This window comes from Scomber scombrus, chromosome 8, assembly GCF_963691925.1.
Source record: "Scomber scombrus chromosome 8, fScoSco1.1, whole genome shotgun sequence".
Classification (NCBI taxonomy): Eukaryota; Metazoa; Chordata; class Actinopteri; order Scombriformes; family Scombridae; genus Scomber; species Scomber scombrus.
Window position 1 is genome coordinate 16,125,027 of NC_084977.1, and position 18,769 is coordinate 16,143,795.

General features: G+C 39.9%; 1 protein-coding gene across 1 annotated transcript in view; it reads left to right on the top strand.

The window, feature by feature from the left end:
- The first annotated feature begins 15,433 nt into the window (after window positions 1-15,433).
- The window catches only part of insrb (insulin receptor b), an 81,457-nt gene continuing 78,121 nt past the window's right edge, over window positions 15,434-18,769 (top strand). Inside the window, exon 1 of the mRNA XM_062424553.1 lies at window positions 15,434-16,862. Within this exon, the coding sequence (XP_062280537.1) occupies window positions 16,769-16,862 (94 nt within the window). The 5' untranslated portion in view covers window positions 15,434-16,768. The remainder of the gene's footprint in view (window positions 16,863-18,769) is intronic.

Genomic DNA, 18,769 nt, shown 5'->3' on the forward strand with positions numbered 1-18,769 from the left:
AAGAGTCCCCAATGAAAGAAAAACCTCCCTGCTGGTTTCTGCTCAGCCTTTGATGTATAGAGCCCAGGTAGTGCTGCTGAGAGGCTTAATTCCTTGGTTCTTTGCTCCTTCACCTTTTAGTGATTCAAGATCTCCCGGAGGGCAGGACTGAAGACCAGGGTTGTTGCTGGTACTACAGGAGGCTTTGTGGCTTGATGCTGAGAAGACAAGCTTGTGTGCCTCTTACTGTACTTTGCTGCAAAGCAACAGTTTGATGTTTTTGATGCTTATTCACTAAAAGTTCGATGAGAAAATAGACACACTTCTCATGTCAGTAGTAAATTTAAAGCTACAGCTAGCAGCTGGTTAGCTTATTTTAGCATAACGACTGGAAAACAGGGGAAACAGCTAGTCTGGCTCTGTATAAAGGAAACAAAATCCACCTATTAGCACCTCTAAGGCACACAAATTAACACGTTTTATCTTTGATATTCTTTTGTAGAAGAACCAAAGCATAAAAAGATAATATGCCATTTTACAGGGTGATGTGATAGGCAATTTCTTGTTTTTATACTTCAGTTTCTATAGCTGTAGCTTCATACTGAACAGACAGATATGAGGGTGGTATCAATCCAATCCAATCCAGACAGCGAATAAGTATATCTTTCTTTCACAGAAAACTAAATGGTACTTCACTAATTTTACGCTAATTTTTTTAAAACATGGAACTTTTTTTGGTGATATAAATTGACAAGCACCATATGTATAATTCATGGCACAATTCAAACAGGATCAACAAATAATTTGTCTCATGTCGTTGATTACCGTACACTTTTTTTTTCTTCAGAAATAAGATCCTATGGGGGACAACAGAAGGGAGGGAACTTTTCCTTTGTATAATCCAAAAGTTCATCAGTACAAGCAATACCTCTGACAGTACACACAGTCATTTCATATATTGTTATTATAAAAAATATTGATTATAGTAGCTTTAAACTTGTGTTTAAAACTAGAATAAGGACAGAGGTAGCAGGTGGCTTGGATGTAGTGCTTGTTTTTCTTCTTTGGCTCTCAGCTCGGACAGGGAGGAGGCCTTGAGGGTGAAAACTGTCAAGGACATAAAGGTGCTGTATGTAGCATGAAGAAGGAGTAGGGCCCAGCAGTTGAGGGTTGAGCCTGAGGCTGGAGCTAAGGCTAGGATGTGTCCTGGGTGGGGGATGGGTGGGAGTTTGTCCCAGGAATAATGTGCTGTTTAACAAAAGTGATATGTAGGAACCAGGCGCACCTCTCCTGGGCCCCCTCAACGCTCTCCCTCCACGTTCTCCCTCAGGAGGCCCCAAGCCACCACAGCAGGTGCAGGGCCCCTCCTTCAACAAGGGAGGCTCCTCTGGGTAGCAGATTAGGAGTGTGTGTTTGTGTGTGTATGTGATATCTTTCTGTTTTTGCTTTCACCGACCATATTTCTGACTCTGCTTGAACTTTCAAACAAGATCTTTTTAAAAATACAACTTAACAAAATCCTGAAACTGCTACAAAATGTATTACAAACACATGAAACTTTTGAGTTTGAAAATAGTTTTTAAAAAATTAAAGAAAAAATAATTGTGTTTGTGAGTAAAGTGCTGTGTTGATAAAAAGGACTAAATCCTTGGCTGAGCTGTTATTTGTGAGGATGTTTGAGACCAAGGTTTCTTTCAAGGGTAGCTTCAACGTCATTCATCAGATATTTTGTCCGCTGAGTTGGTATGTCAAGGCCAACCAGATGGTTGAAGATTAATTACAAATACAGAAATGCTACATTTTGGAAAAAAATTCTTCTCCATGGTTTTCAGCAAGATGCTACAGTCTCAGTGCAGCCTCTGGGGAAATTCAATCCAAACAGTGAATGTTATGATTTCCATAATACATTCTTCTGGTCTCAAAATGCTTAGGTGTGTATTCTTGGAACTGTAGGTTATTCAGTGTTATATTTTCTGTGACCATGTTCTTGTTGTGTGTGCACTAATCATGCCTACACACAGGGGAAAGTGGAGTAGACAGTGCTCTCCTCTCCAGTCCATCATATTCCAACCAATCCAGATCAATACTCAAACTGCTTTGGCTTGGTTGTCAGACCTACGCCGACTCTTTGTACTTGACTATTGACTCTTTTCTTTCTCTGTTTCTTTGGGCTTGTTAAATAACTGGATGATGCTTAAAATTGTGAGAATTCCTGCTGGTGTCATAAAAAAAGGTCTTCCCCTGCCTGTGAATGAAGGGTATGCTTGTGAGCTACTGAGAAAAAATATCATTGAAGTGAATATGAAATGAATGTTTCTGTGTATCAAGCTCAATCTTGTGCTCACAGCACTTTGTTTTAGGCCAATACAAAAAATGTCATGAATGAATGAATGGCTTTACTCAGCCTGTGGGGTGAAGATGTTTGACTCATGTGATGCTTTGCAGTTTTTAAAGAGAACACATCATGCACATTTTCAGGTCTATATTTTTATTCTGGGGCTCAACTGGAATATAAATGAAAAAAAAGATAAAAAAATTATTCATCTTTTACTGGCTCTTTATGCAGCCACTCTGTGAAACAGGCAGTTATAGCTGCTGTCTTTTTAAGACCCCTTCCTGATGAACCCACTTTGTTCTGATTGGTTAGCTTCCAGAAGCTGCCTCTCTTGACGTAAACAAACAGTAGTAGTCGGATTTCACTTCTTTTTCTCGTTCTTTACTCAAAATGTCAACTTCTCAAATGTATGTTTACATGTTCGGGCTGAAATCCGATCTGAAATATGTAAGTGAATGCTGTGAAAAACTCATGAAGCAACCTTAGAGTTGCCCTTTGTGAGCAATTTCATGTCATCATGAGGAGGAAGTAGAGGTAACATTGCAAACAAAAGCGTTCAAATCAAGCTGATGTCTGGGCTTTTGACTTGTAGGGTACTTTGATCATGTTTAACATTGACATCCAACATCATGACAGTATGAAAATATGTTTAAAAAGAGAAAGAAACATAAGAAACATTTGTATGGTACTGTATCTCCTGCACAATGCACATGTAGGCCCAAAACCTGTTATGTCTCTGAAAACCACAGAGGTGGATAAAGTGACAGGGTTAGGGTTAGGGTTAGAATTAGAATCATCTGCTACAAGTTTAAGATGCTGACAGTGATAATCATAATGTCCCTGAATTGAATCTTGTTCCTCTCTCTGCTCTCGTTTTCTGTCATCACTCTCTGGTCAGCTAAGTCAGATGGTGAAGATGCTTTGCTGTGTGTTTTTTTTTTCTTCCAACACTTCCTGGAGTGAAAACTCCATCATCGCTCTGTAAAAATGGCACTTCTCAGTAAATGTCACGCTGGCCTCGACCACTGCTGCTGCAATTGTTCACTGATATTATTTTTGAGCTCATCTCTCCAATCACGTCTCCTCAACCTGTCTGTTATATACCTGTATCACACTCACACTCCCAATTGGACCTGTTCACCTCTCCAAACCCTTCCACTCTCTGACTCTCTCATGTTCCCTTTATCATCTTTCTGTCTCCATTACCTTCACACTGGAGCACAACACGCACTCACATAGGAGAAATGTTACAGCTGATTAAAACATCATAGGACCAGGCAGAAGACTGTGAGATACCTTGACCTGCTGTGGTGATACCTAAACCAATTGTTGGAGATCTTTTTAATTCAGTAGCTCTAGTGCAAGTCAGTGGGATGTGGGATAATTTAGGCAATAATACATAGCTGTTGATTAAAGAACTCCAAATGTGTGTTCTATTTTGTGTCCTGTGATGTTCAATATTGGTTCAACACTTGTCTGTGAAACTCCTGATCTTCCTGTTGTCCAGGTGCCAGGCGGGTAATAGGGCATGGAAGAACACCGGCAGAGCTATTGATCACAGTTCAGGGATGCTCAAATAACTAACCCTCCAGCAATCATTATCAACTGGACAAGTCCAAACACAGGAAATCAACATGGCTGAACATGAAAGAAAACAGGCTGAAGATTATCTGACTGCCTATCAAAAATGAAAGGACAGACATCAACATTTAGTAAGTGCATGTCCCCCTGATATTGTCACCACATGTTCCTAATGGTCAACTGTCTAATCTTAGCCTGCATGCTTGATGGGACTGGTTATTTTTGCACACAGTCTGAATATTTATGTCCTAATTTGGGCTATTTTTCTGTCATGTTTTTAAACAGGGGTTATTTATAGTGACTAGACACACTGTACCCCTCACACAGTTGGCCTCTTTTAGGCATGCGACCATTACACACACACGCACACACTTGCACTCTGTCAAGTAAATTACATTACATTACAATAATTCCAGCTTGCGTAAGTCCAAACCACAGCTTGTTTGTTGACTCCCAGACCGCTCGCTGAACTTTTACACTCATCCTACTTCCTCGATCCTCAACTTCCCTGTCCCTTTACTTGTGAGAACATAAACAAACACTGTTTTTATTATTATCATTCTGGGAAGTTTCAAGACATAATATGTCCACCTCCCCCCTCCACCCTGGTTCCTCACATTCTCAGCTAGCAGATCCCAGTTCCCCGAAGTCACAGAGCAGCACCGTGGTCAGTCAGGCCTGAGTCGCAGGATGTTGAAGTAACGTGCCTTAGGGCTGTGGCTGGAAATAGGACTTGGGAAGAGCAAATAGTTAAGGGCTTGATGCCTGGCTTCCCCACTCCTGCTCCTCTAGGACGGAAAGAACAGGCCCCACACACACAAACACACACACTCAAACCTCTCTGTCAAGCAACTGACAAGGGCTCGAGGCCAAAACTTAGGCTTCATTCCTTTGGGTCAATAACAATGTAAAAGGCAGACGGGAGAGGAAACTAATCAAGGATTTTGGCAGTTTGTTTGGCAACCTTGTTGCTGCTAATTTGGTTTGAGGAAGAGACGGTTCACTGGGGGAAGTAGCTTTGCAGAAGCTGGGCCAGGTTACTATCAAGAGTAGCAGTTAGTCTCTTGCTCCCCTGTAATTGATGGTGTCATGAACAGCGTAATCTGTCTTTGATCCCCTCAGAAGAAGTAGTTCTCACCTTGGATGTGGTGTTTGCAGCGTCCAGGATGGGTGGTGTGCGGCTGGGTCTGTTTCCTCTGTAAACATTAATACAATGCTATCCCACAACCATGCCTCGCTCTCAGGAAGTAATTAAGTGTTTCCCCTTTTTCTTGTTTAGTCTCAGTTGACCCGTGCGCTAGAGATAAAATACAATTTGCACTCTGACCTGCATCAGCCACTCATGTTTATTTTTGTCAATACATTTTGAGAGAAAACATCTTTGTTTTACTTTTTTTTTTGCCCGTTACAACACATATCTGCCATATTTGTAGGTTGCTGTTAAGAGCAAATACAGTCCCTTTGTGTGTGTAATTTTGAAAGAGAAAAAGTTTAATCCTTCTACTTAAGTAAGAAAAAATACTTGTAGTCGTTAAACTACTGGTGCATCGTTAATGCACAATATGTGTCCAATAAATGTTTACTGCTATGCCAGCGTGGTCCAAGACATTGATTCCGCACACTTTGATTCAAACGTTCGTACCAGAGGATGCCTCCACTTAACAGTCAAGTTACAGCAATTAAATCTGAAATAGTGGATAAACTGAAAAATATATAGAGCAGCAGAAGGTAGTGTAAGTTTAATTTGCATATCCAACAATTTATAATGTGTACCCAGCAACAGCCCACGTCAGTTCAGTATCAGCTCCGTCATGAGAAATTTGCCTTCCTTGAAAAGTTTCTGCAAGAGGAGATGGTTTGCTAGAAAATCTTGACACATGAAGTTCACAGCAAATGAAATGTTATTTGCGAAGAACAGATACTCTTTTCACATCACTCATTAAATCATTTGGATATGGTGTGCTTTGGTGGATATTTAAATCCTCAGAGCACATATCCATTCAGGGGAGGACACAGAGGGTCATTGTCAGGTCCCTGTGTCACTGGAATCCTGGGAATTTTTATCGTTGCTCTAATCTGCACTCACAAGTCGCCCTTTTACTAATTTCACATGCAGTCAAGAAAAGATGCAAACGGTTTAAAATCCATGAATGATACATTTTTCTGAATCACACAACTGCGTCAACTGCCAGTGACATCAATCCATCGAATCTTACTTCTTAAAATAAGATCAAACAATACAGTTTTTAAAAATATATATAATATAATATAATACAAAATAATAGGATGATATTTTGGATAGAATTTAATTCTACCCATCCTGCTGCTGACTCTGTGATCACATGCCCGGCTACCTCAGTCACATTCTGCACTTAACTAAAGTCAAGAGGAGTGTCTTACCCACTCACAATTTTTTTCCTTCCAGTGGACGATAGATCAGTCTGTGGCTTTGCTCTTCTGCCTGTTGCATGTCATTTTTCTTTTGTCTTGAATTCATTCATCATTTGTTGTTTTTGTTGTTGTTGTGTGAGAGTATGACACAAATTTCTGCTTGTGTGTGCACTAATAAAAATAATTTTAAAGTAGTTTTCTTTTACTAAGATGGGAACAAGAATCTGAAGTCACGCTACCAGCTCTGTGAGGCTGTAGGCATAGTGGTGCTTTGAGCTTAACTAACTTCACATTGAGCCATATGAAAAGTGAAGGTATCATAAAACTTGTTATGATTCATCCAATAATAATTACCCAAAATTTCATGCCAATCCAGTCTCAATACCTGAGGTTTTTCAGCCTGGATCAAAGTGATTGGACAGTTCTGACCGATTGGCCGACTGACATTGCCACCTATAGAGCCATGCCGCTAGTATAACTGTGTGCTATCCGAGTTCAGCCACCTCTCTCTCAACTCTCTGCAGCGGAAGTGTTTCTAAGAAGTGAGCTGTTTGCATCGCTGTCCTGCCTGTGTGCATGCACGTGTCCGCATTTACGTGCGAAAGGAGGCAACAAAACAACCGTTTCCTCGTATTCCCAGTGTGAGGGGAAGTGTGAGAGCCATACTTTGATGTTGTGCAGCACACTCTGTCTTCCTGAAGCAAACACACCTTTCCCCCTGAGACTGTGCTGCTCAGGGTCCTGCGACATTGACCTGACCCTGACTGTCCTATGTATTTTCTGTGCCTCCCTCTCTGGATGTGTTGCTCTTGCTGTCACTCTGACAATATGTGGATAAAGCTGTCACTGACACATCCTCTCAGGAAGGGTATTCAGGTTCATGTTCACCATGCAACGCACCTCCCCAGCTCCTTATCAATGATAAAACTAATCTTTTAGCCCTGCACATGGCCTCATGGTCCTCTGAACTGCCCATTAGTGTGAGAAAAAGAACATACAGGGGAAAGGGCAGGAGCAAAAAAACAGAACAGATTAGAGCATAAATGGGGCGAAAAATCAGTGAAGGTCTGGAGAAAAATATTGTGAAAAGTAGAAAAATCCAATGGCGAAGGTGGATTCAGTCATTACAGTGTGAAGAAAAAGACAAGGTGATGAGAGTTTGTACATGGAAAGAGAGGAGTGGGCAACAGAGGTGACCTTGACAGTCTAATCTGTTCGCAGATAAGTGTGTTGTGGTCCATGCGTGGGAAAACAAGGCTCTCAGGGATGGGTGTGTGACCTGTGGTTTAAAGTGTCCCACACAGAGACCAAGGGTGAACACGCAGGGACACGCAACACACATGATGGAGCGGAGAGTAACAGGGGTGGAGGCCGGGTTTACTGAGGGGTCCTATGGTTCAGGACATTGTGACAGAGATAGAGCTGTCTCAAAAAGGAATTCAAACCATATGTCTTACTTTATCTTCAGAACTGCCAGCGGTTACTGTGACATATAGAACAAAAGGAAGTTAGAAGTCATAAACAAGGTTATGCAATTCATACGTGACACATTCCCTACAACTGATTCACTTCAAAATATAGACGGTTATGTCTAACAGCCTTTTAACTGCATTTAAGTCTGATTATATTATCTTCTTTTTCAAGATAACCATGTGTTATTTGAAAATAAAGACATATTTGATGTAAATACTTGCCTTGCCTATACTTGTATTTAAGGCTTAAATACAGTATAGAGTCTTGGGTCTAGGAAATTTCATTTATCAGAATGTGTTTTATCAGAATTTTAAAGGTGTCAAATATGATTGCTCATAACATTAACCCGACTAACCAGTGAAACCTGTGAAGTTTTTGATGTAACTGGCAGCAACTATGAGCTTACGGAGTCAAAATATCTTCATATTGGTCAAAGGTCAAAACCTAGAATATGAAAGTGTCATAACCAATAAATAAAACAAACAACTACTCTGTGAACTCTTTACAGCCTTTTCTCCAATTAAGGAAAACATATAATAACCAAAAGGGACGTACACATGTTGCTTGTGCTGTCATGGCAACATGTAAGCCATGGTTACAAACAAACACAAAACACCAGTTTACATGTAAGGACCAGAGCTATTGAAATGTTGACTCATATCAGCTGAACAAGAGACAAGTGTAAGAGAAGTTTTTTTCCCCTTAAGTGTGACATGACTCCAGGATTACATGTGTCCATGCACTTAATATTTATGCTGTGTTTTAGCTGAGTTTTTAATCTGCTTTTCTTGATCTGGTGAAAAATAACTAAATCTTAAGCCTCCAGGAGAATGAATATGGAAGGAGACTGTGAAAAGCAGATACAGTGAGTCTTAAATATCTTCAAACATGTGCTTGCATGACTTGTGTCTGACTCAGGGAGCAGTGAGCTGTGTAGAGTCAGACGTCTGAAAGGCTGATTGACATACTGTACGTATGTATGTGATTCATTAATCCTCAGTAATGCACATCAATCTGCTTTATGGATAATGCACCCCTGGTTACAATTACAATACAACAGAGACAGACAGATATAGAGACTGCAGACAAACTGATGCTCCGCGGATCAATCCCATGACCGGACAGGCAGCTGTTATCAAAGTGGATTATCAACATGGGTTGTGTGAGATTTATCAGCTCACTGTACGCATCATAGGACACATAATCACAATGCTGAGCCAGGCCCGGTGTTCTTTCCAAAAGCTTAGTCTTCCTCATCAGTGGCTTAATCTGACATCTACTGTCATAGTCAGCAGCCATCACCATCATCTTCCTCTCTGCTCCATTTTCAGATCAACTGTTGCACTTGCAGACAAATTAGCTATCCCTCAACTCCACCTGGATCATCAGGGACCAATTCAGTCTATTCAACTTCACTCCTTCTCATTCACAAATTGATAGCTTCACCCAAAGAGTTAATAGTATATACATATAATAGTTATACATAGTGTAAATATACTATATATACATAAGAGAAACAGCAGAAGTACATGAACAGGTGCAGATTATAGAGAAGTAACTAGAATACCATATCATGTTATTCATACAGTGCTTTTAAAGGCACTATGCATTATAAACCTCTATATACAGAATAAAGGTATATACACCAACATGAATATTAACAATAATCTGTAATAAAATAGTCACAAATAAAGTGAGGAGGCAAGAAAGTTGTGATAGTATTTTTAGTAGTATAATTTAATACAAAATTTAATTTGAGGGAAAGAAAGATTTTTGGGTGGTGTGTCTGCAGATAGCAGAGTTTGCAGAAAGAAATGCAGTTATCATATAGCAGCGAAACAAAGTGTGTGAAGTGCTTGCCTTGAAATGCAAAACAGTAGTGCAGAAGGTGACATACATAGTCATATAAAATATACATGCAAAATACAATACAATACAATAAAAAAGTTGAGGTATGAAAATGATGTATGAAGGTGCAGCGCAAAATGTAAAAGATAACATTAGAGTCAGAGCCACAGAATGGCAATGCCTAGACATCCCCCTGCACCCATCACACACGCACACACACACACACACACACACACACACACACACACACACACACACACACACACACACACACACATGCTGCACCTGTACAGGAAGAGGAGCGTGTTCCACATTACAGACCTGCTACAGTAAGAGTGCATTAACACATTACAGCGTTTTGCATGAAGGATAAGTCGGAACCCTATTTGCTTGTGAAAGATACAGAGGAAATTCATTGATTTCATGCAGATATTTTCTACAGAGTAACCACAATATTGAACGTGCATTTGTCACAGACAGTATGCACTTTAACATGTCATGTATCCTGTTGCATATATAGTTTTGTAGACTCTTTTTCCTGTGTCACATGTATGTACAGAAGCTTTGCCATTAAGATAAGAGAGATGGATAGGTGTGGTAATGACTTGCTTACATGATGATACAGTATGTAACTGCACTGTATAATTGAGATACAACGAGGGAATCAGACAGAGTGAGAGGGAAAGCCTGTTGTTTGTCTGTTTGTCCCAGCTGCAGGTTGCAGGGCCTGAAATGCAGGAACAGCAAGAGCTAAAAGTATAAATCATTAACACAGGGAACCATTTGAAGAGGATAATACAGGAACGTTTTGTCTATTTAAGCTCATGACCCTCTCCTTGGTGGACAGTCTATCACACACACACACACACACACACACACACACACACACACACACACACACACACACACACACACACACACACACACACACACACACACACACACACACACACACACACACACAGATGCCCTCATGCATACATAGACACACGGAGGCTGAACGGAGGCTCCTGCTTCCTGGCTCCCCAGGCATCTAATTACTGAGCCTTCTACACCAACAAAGGAAAGAGACTCTCTCCATTCAAACATATTAATCCCTCCATTTAGAGGCTGCAGCAGAGACGACTGCAGAGAGAATGAGCTGGAGTTTGTTTAGCCTTCTGCATGCGCCTGTTAGTGTGAGAGAGAGGGAATCAGACATGGTATGCAGCAAGAGTTAATGTTACAGAAGTTTATGCTGTGACGCAGGAGGAGGAAATGCAAATATATGGGTTTGTCATTCATTTACTTGTATGTGTGTGCTGATTGATAACTGCACTCATGAATGCTGCTGCTCTCTAAGGAGCTGTAATGTGCCACCTTACTGGTCCCTGATGAAGCCTAATAGATATATTATTTGGACCTGAACTCTAAATGAGCCCCGTCAGTGCACCATAACATAGATTCTCCAAGTCTCATCATTTTTCCTAAATATATTCCTCTACTTTGTGTTTGCACTCTTTCCAACAGGAGTTCAGTTAGATTGAGCTCTGGTGACCTGGTGATCTGTGACTGCCAAATCATTTTATTCACATTATTTTCATTCTCATCAAACCATTCAGTGCCCCCTCCAGCCCTGTTTAGAAGCATCTGTGTTGTTAAATAAAGTGAACAGCACGGTGTCAAAGTCAAAGGAATAGTTCATTTTAGGAAACTTGCTTATTCGCTTTCTTGCCGAGAGTTAGACAAGAAGATTGATACCACTCTCATGTTTGTACGGTTAATATGAAGCAACAGCCAGCAGCTTGTCAGCTTAGTTTAGCATAAAGACTGGAAACAGGGGGAAACAGCTGGCCTGGCTCTGTCTAAAAGGTAACAAAATCTACCGACCAGCACCTTCAAAGCTCACTAATTAACACATTATATCTCATTTGTTTAATCCTTGGTGTAAGTTTAACAATTTTTGGTTTAACAGGCGGTCATGGAAGTAGCTTCATATTTAACATGCAGGCATGATATCTCACTCTCAGAAAAAGTCGAATATTACTCAAAATGTCAAACTATTCCATTAATGATAAGCATTGACAGAGACACCTGCACCCTGCTCTTTTAATGGCTTTATAGAGAATACTCTGTTTGACTGAAAACAACAATCTGACTTGTAAGCTATCCTGAACTAGATCCTTGTTTATATTGTTGATACTTTGCTGGACCTGAAAGAACAAAACAGACTGTGGTGGAAGAGAAATGTATATTTTGATGTGCTATTATTGGGGAAATGATTTTCATATGTATCCTGGTTTGCCAGGAGACAATGAAAAAAGAATAAAAGCAATATATGCCTAATATATCCTGCACACAAAGATATTTGGAGACTTGAGGAACAGCTTTCCTTCATGTAAAACAGTCAAACTAATTATCTTTGTGCCATTCACATGTCTGCATATCCCCAAGGAAGAATAAACTATTTGCCAGGTGGAAACATCCCAATTCTGCCTCAGAGCTCATGAAAGGAGTGTCACCACATTCATGATAGGCACATAACCAAGTTCTCAGTGGAGAACCTTGCCTGTGTGTGTCAGAATTGAATACTATAGAGAGAATACGTTTTTTAGGAATGTTTAAAAACCCATATTTGATTCACAATACTTTATTTGCACTCATTATGTAAAGCACACTTTACCAAGGTATTCTTACAACAATCCCGATACTGCATATACATGCTGAGAGAATCAGTTCATGTGTATTTGACATACCCTCTACGCCTTCCTCTCAGGTCAAATTTAATCCTATTTATTCGACATATAACCCTTTGTCCCTGTTTGACATTTGGAGTAAGTGAATTGGCTGAGGTTATTTTTAGTGCCACCTACTGAAATGAAGTCGTAGTACAATGGAGCGGGAGCAGGAATGCTGCACAAGTGCTGCATGTGTAGACTCATATAACAGCGAGGTTAGTGGGATAAAATGCCATTCACTCGACTCTCTCCTCTCCCGCTGAAAAAGGAGGGAATATGGGGCTGTAGCACAGTACCTGTGTGAAGAGAGAAGAGAAGAGGCGTGTGTGTGTGTGTGTTTGTGTGCACGCCTCCAATTGGCGTCAGACAGCGTGACTACCACAAAGAGATCTGTTTTGACTAGATTCCACAACCCTTAGCCCTTCAGACCTGTGACATTTAATCTCACTAAGACCTCATTTACTCTGTTCACTGGGTAACAACATTCCTCAGATTAACAACAAGCCTGCTCCACAAGCTCTTAGCAGACTAGTGTGTACCCATCCAAGCACACAAACGGCACCCCTACGTGATAAACAAAAAGTACATGTTCTATTTTTTTTCTATTCTATGTCAACAGTCCTCGGGTTCAGGTGAAAATGTGGTGAGGTTCAGCCTCTCTGTCAGTGTTGTGGTAGGAAGAACTTCCAGGTTTTGTGTGCAGTTAAGTTCCTTCATAGGACAGGTTTGATTACAAGGATATTTGCTATGCAAATATGAGAGAACAGTGTGTGTACCTTCCTCACTGCAGGCAGGTATTTTACTTCCTGGCTGCAGGGCCATGGCAGTGTGTAATGTTTACACTGCACTATATGACACAGAGCAACTTTGCTTTGCCTACAATCTGACTGGTTTATGACAATGTGAAAAAGAAAATCTGGGGGCAATGTAGAATGAACATAAAACAGCTTATCCTGTTTTATTTCTGTTTTGATGTTTTTTGTGTTGTGAGGTTACCTGAATCAGTATGTATGCAGGGTTTTTGGTCTTCTTGTTTCACCAGTTGTTTTAATAAATGCAGACTCTCCACTAAATGTATATGATGTTCAAGCTCTATTTCAGAAAAAACTGTATTGCTGTGTGAACTTCATGTAGAAATATTTGAAAACATTGTTGTCCTCAAAAAATAATTATTTTCTTTCCAACCTGGGGATCACGACCTCCACAAGGGATCATGAGATTAATCTAGGGCAGAAACCTGATTCTGTATCAACAGGTATGTTTATTTTCTAGATTTGTGTCTATTTTTTTTTTTAGTTTTGTGAAATAATATATAGTTGTAAATAATCCATCCTGAGGAGTTGCAAATTATGTATATGTATATTAAGGTTTCACATGCATGCAAAAAAATGGTCCTATTTTTGACACTAGCCCATATAATATGCTTAACTTTCACAAGAGAAAACATGTTACTTACATGATGAATATCTCACTTTAGAGGAAAACTCTTCATGTTGTCAGGAGTCATTTCAGCTCTCCTTTAATATCTAGGTAAACTTAGTAAGGCAGGAATATTAATGATTGTCTTTTGTGATAATCAAGGGTTGTCTTTTATGAAAAGCAGACAAGGCACAATTTATTTTCTCTGGTCTGCTTTCTGAAAAGATTTTATCAGCTGTTAGTTCATGTGGTTCTGTTATCTTCGTCTTTGTTGTTATTTTCTAACATATTCTATTGTTGGATACTGAATGAACCTGTTGCTTTCTTGATAAATGTTGGTGGACCGTGTACACACCAAGTACACTGATGGAAGTAGGTACAGGACTTCGTCTTGTTATCCCTGACAAAATTTGATACGTTGTATTTTAATTAATATATATTAATATTGTCAATAAGTCAAAACAAAAACAAAAAATGTGGCTCAAATCACAAGTGGATAGGCATGTAAATAGCCTATAAATACAGAACAGCAAGTGTGGCCCTTTAAATCAATCTTTAATTAAAATCTTTTGAATTAAAAATATTCCTTGATTTCCTTGTTTGTTGAGAAGACTGCTATAAAAAAGGGGAAACCCCCCCAAACAAAACTGGTTAGCTACTTCATGCAGAGCTATTGTGTCCATAAACTATTATAAATATTACAGTTCCAGTTTAAACTTCCCTTTACTAAACAGTCAAAACTGTTGAATATTAACCGACAATTTAACAGGTGTTTTTCTCCAGTTTTAACAGGTATTATTCCATACAGATGATCACCATATCTCCTCTCCTCCTTTTCGGGGTCAAATTTGAACCATTTTTACATTTGAGAACAGTAAAATTACATTTATTTTAATTATGTGACCCCCCTTAATGTGATCCAGGATATACAAAATGTTAATATTTCTACATGTTTGTGCAGCTGATAGACATTTCCGCAGTGTTTGTCCCTTAATTATACATAAAAAATAAAAAACCAAACAAAAACAACCATAAATACTGTTGCATTCTTCACATTTAATATAATTCATTGAAATCAGTATATTCTTATATTCTCATTATATTCTTCCTTTTATGTGAAGAACTTGGTGTATGTCATTTCTTTTTGTTGAATTCAATTGTCTTTATTGTCATTGTTGTAAAGCAGTTTGTGTTGCATTTATTGTATGAAAAGTGCAATACATTATTATTATTATTATTACGCAACATAGGACCATTATATAGTGTAATTGTTTTTTTTCTCCAAAAACAAAAAGTGTAAAAACTAAAGGACACTCTGAAAGCTTCATTAAGGATTAATCAGCCATTTATTTGTGACTAATGAGGTAATCATTAATGATTTGTGCCTCAGAAACTTGACTAATTATGAGTGGAGGGGTCAGAATATGGACAGTATATGAGGGTTAAAGGGTGTTAATGAGTGTTTACCCCCGACTCTCTCCCCTCTCTCTCCTCCCCAGTCCACCTGACAAAGGGCACTGGTGCACCAACACCAGCGGCAGCGCGGGCTCAGACACTCCGGATCCGCACTGTGGTGGCTGAGCAGCGGGTACTCCGGTCCGGGTTTTGCGGGCGGCCATGTGTGGCCCAGCTGAGGTGACTGGCAGGACTTGTTTACTGGTGGAGAGACTCGCAGAAAGAGAGACGGAAAGAGGGGGAACCTGAGGGAGAGCGATCGCCAAAACGGAACGGGAATCCAAGTTTTTTTTTTTTTACACTTGACCCGTCTTTTTAAAGTCTTTTGACGTTTGTTTACCTCATCCTTTTTTGACTATCGGAGACGGGATACCTACTTTGTGTGCGTGTTTTTCTCTATTTTATTGTAACTCTACCGCCGACACTGAACCCTGGTTTGTTTTGGATTAGCTAGCCACCGTTAGCTGTTTTTTCCCCTCAGCAGCTAACATTAATCAGAGGTGGAGAGCGTGGTGCTGGAGACTTTTCTCACTTCACAGCAACGTGTTTTTCCTACTCCCCGCTACAGTAAAAAGGGAAAAAAGAAGTAACATTTATCTCCCCAAGTCCCCCCCCCCCCTATTTTTTTGTTTTCTTTTTTCTGTGTGCCGTTTTATAGGAGCTCAGTCGTTTTGCGGCGTGGTGGTCAGCGGGGGTGAAGGAGTTCAGAGGAAGGTCGTAGTGGGGAAAGAAAGCTGTGTCGCTGCACGTAGCTGCTCGGAGGAGTTTCCTGGGATGTGCTCCTATTTTTCTTAAAAAAAAGAGGGAGCATCTAAGAAGATACTAGCAAACAGAGGGGGGAACGTAAAGACCTGTGGACTTCACAAGAGAGAGCGCAACCCCCCCACCACCCCAAACCCTCCTTCTCCAACACCCCCCCCCCCCCCCCCAACTCCCGTGCTTGGCTGTGTGTTTGGGGCGATATCCACAACTTCAGCCCATGTCTGCTGGAAGAAGAGAAGAGGAAGAGGAGGAGGTGGCTGCTTTTTTAAAACGCCGTGCATGAGAAAATGTTTGTTTTTGAAATGGGTCTTTCCTCATTGGAGCAGTGCGTTACAGAAAAATGAGCCCGGAGCCAGTGGATCTCTTTCTTGGAACTCAACGCGTGGTGGGATATTAATAATACTACTACTACTACTACTACTATTATTTCTCTCTTAATTGAGCGGAGCAGCAAAATCAAACATATGAACGCGGACTGTCGCCTTTACTTATGGAAGATGAAGATTTTCACTCGTACATGTGTCGCCAGAACCCAAGATCACGTTATTTAGTGGTCTGCATTTATTTTCAGGGCTCACACACATCACAAACTTGGCTGGGAAGACACTCATACATTTATTACCCCCCGGTTTACGGGGGGCAACCTTGACTAAGTTAGTTATATTTTTTAAGTTTTAAGAAATTGTTGATCAATTAGCGCCTTTGAAAGAAACATTTCTCCCTCGAGATTGGAGTTTCTTTTTTTTCTTTTTAATTTTTCTTTTTGGAGTAGCTTCAAGAGGAAAGCACAACTTATCCTCAAGTCAAAATGAGGCGGTGGACGCTAAAACTGCGAGCACAAATTGTGTTTTTTATCATCTGCGCCTGTGTTATATGCCAGTGTGGACTCATTAATGGAGAAAGTAAGTATTCTGCTTCATTTCTTTATCAGTGTTGCTCTATGTTTCTCATGGCATACATTCACATCCAAGTTGCATCTCACTGTTGGGGAAACTGGTTATTTTACACAATGATTTGTTGACTTTAAGTAAATACCATAATATACTACATATTACACATGTATATTTTAAATTTGTGTACGTTTATTGCATCATTTTAAGCTTGATAAAGACACCAAAAACATACAACTGGGCTTATTTAGACACTAGATATTACAATATAAATATTATGTGACTGTTGAAGAAGTAAAATACATGAAATAAATTAAAGATATTTTGTAGTACTACTGAAGAATATTATAGCAATGAGAGAGCTCAGAAAATACTCTGATCACGTTATTGTCTGTATTTATCAATTAATTTAAGTCATGCGTCCCTCTCCTTTATTTTGGCGCATGCGTAAAGTGGAGTACGGGGTCTAATTAAGGAGCTGGTAATTTCGGTTTTCGAAAATGCGTGGCTGTGTGCTAATAATTGATATTCCTCCGTAAAAGTCATTGAGGAATATCCCCGCCCCCTCTCGCTGTCTCTTAAAGGTACATATAGTAGCGGCCTGTGTTGGATGAGCCAGCCCCAGGGCCAGATTAGTTGCTGTAACTGGACGAGGGTGGTCTGCTGCAGCGCGTCTAAACTGGGAGTAGCAGGATTGGCCCTGTGAGCGCAGCTAGGCCTCTCGTGGCGACACACACATACACACGGCGCTGCAGCAGCATGGACGTAAACAAATTAGCCGCCGACGCTAAGAAGTCTCTTTATAGGAGGCGGATTACCCTACATTGCTCTTTAGCTCCAGTTCCGACCAAAGTATGGGCGTCTTCCTGCACAGAGGATGTCTGTTCCGTGTTGTTGTTGTTTTTTTTGTTCTGTTTTTAATCAATGAATTAGAGGCTTGATAGTAATGCAACGGCGTGTAATCTAAGGTGACCAGATTTCTGAAATGAAACTCGGGGACATTTTCAATGCGGCGGTGAAAAATCATTAAATATTATCATTATGAAATAAAAAATGGGGACAAGTACTTTTTCATGTATTTTAACCAGCTTTTATTACACAAAAGGACCTGGTTAATAAATCAAAATATCAGCACCCACAAATATCATGTATCAGTAGCGCACAGCAGTGTCAAAAACACAAAAGTAAAATACTTTAGAAAAAACATCTCTCTTCCAAAGTTAAGTGTCATGTGCAAAGACAGCTGCCAGACCAGTAGCTAGTTAATATCATCAAGATGTAATTAATAATAATTACCAAGTCATAACATATGAGTATATTAATATTATACATGACTCAGGGCATCAGCTAATCAGATGGTCTGCATTTATAACTACTACAGTCATTAGTTACCCACACAGCCTGACACAAAATACAGAAGTTAGCCTAACACAAACAACTATCAACCATTGATTTATTATTAATTAATTTATTATTTTTAACAGAGTCTCATGTTCCTATGCCTACAGGAAAATCATATATTACCAAAGCAGTCTTCCACCTCCCCCTCTTCCAAAACAGGGCCACATACAATGTCATCACCTGGTAATCTCATGCTAACGTTAACGTTACAGCGTCACTAATGACAGATATGAAAACATTGTCATAATGTTAACGTCCACTGACTTTTATAACGTTACGTTAGGTCTTCAATTCAGATAAACAACTTACTTTAACGTTACATCACTTCTCACACACACACACACACACACACACACACACACACACACAGCCAAGCCAAATAAATAAGTTCATACACAACATACCATTTATGACCGCTGGTCTTCTTTTCTTTCCTTTTTGCCGCCTCTAGATTGTTGTTGCTGCCGCGTCTGGTCGTACGTCCTGATAACGTCCTGATAACGTCCTGATAACGTCTG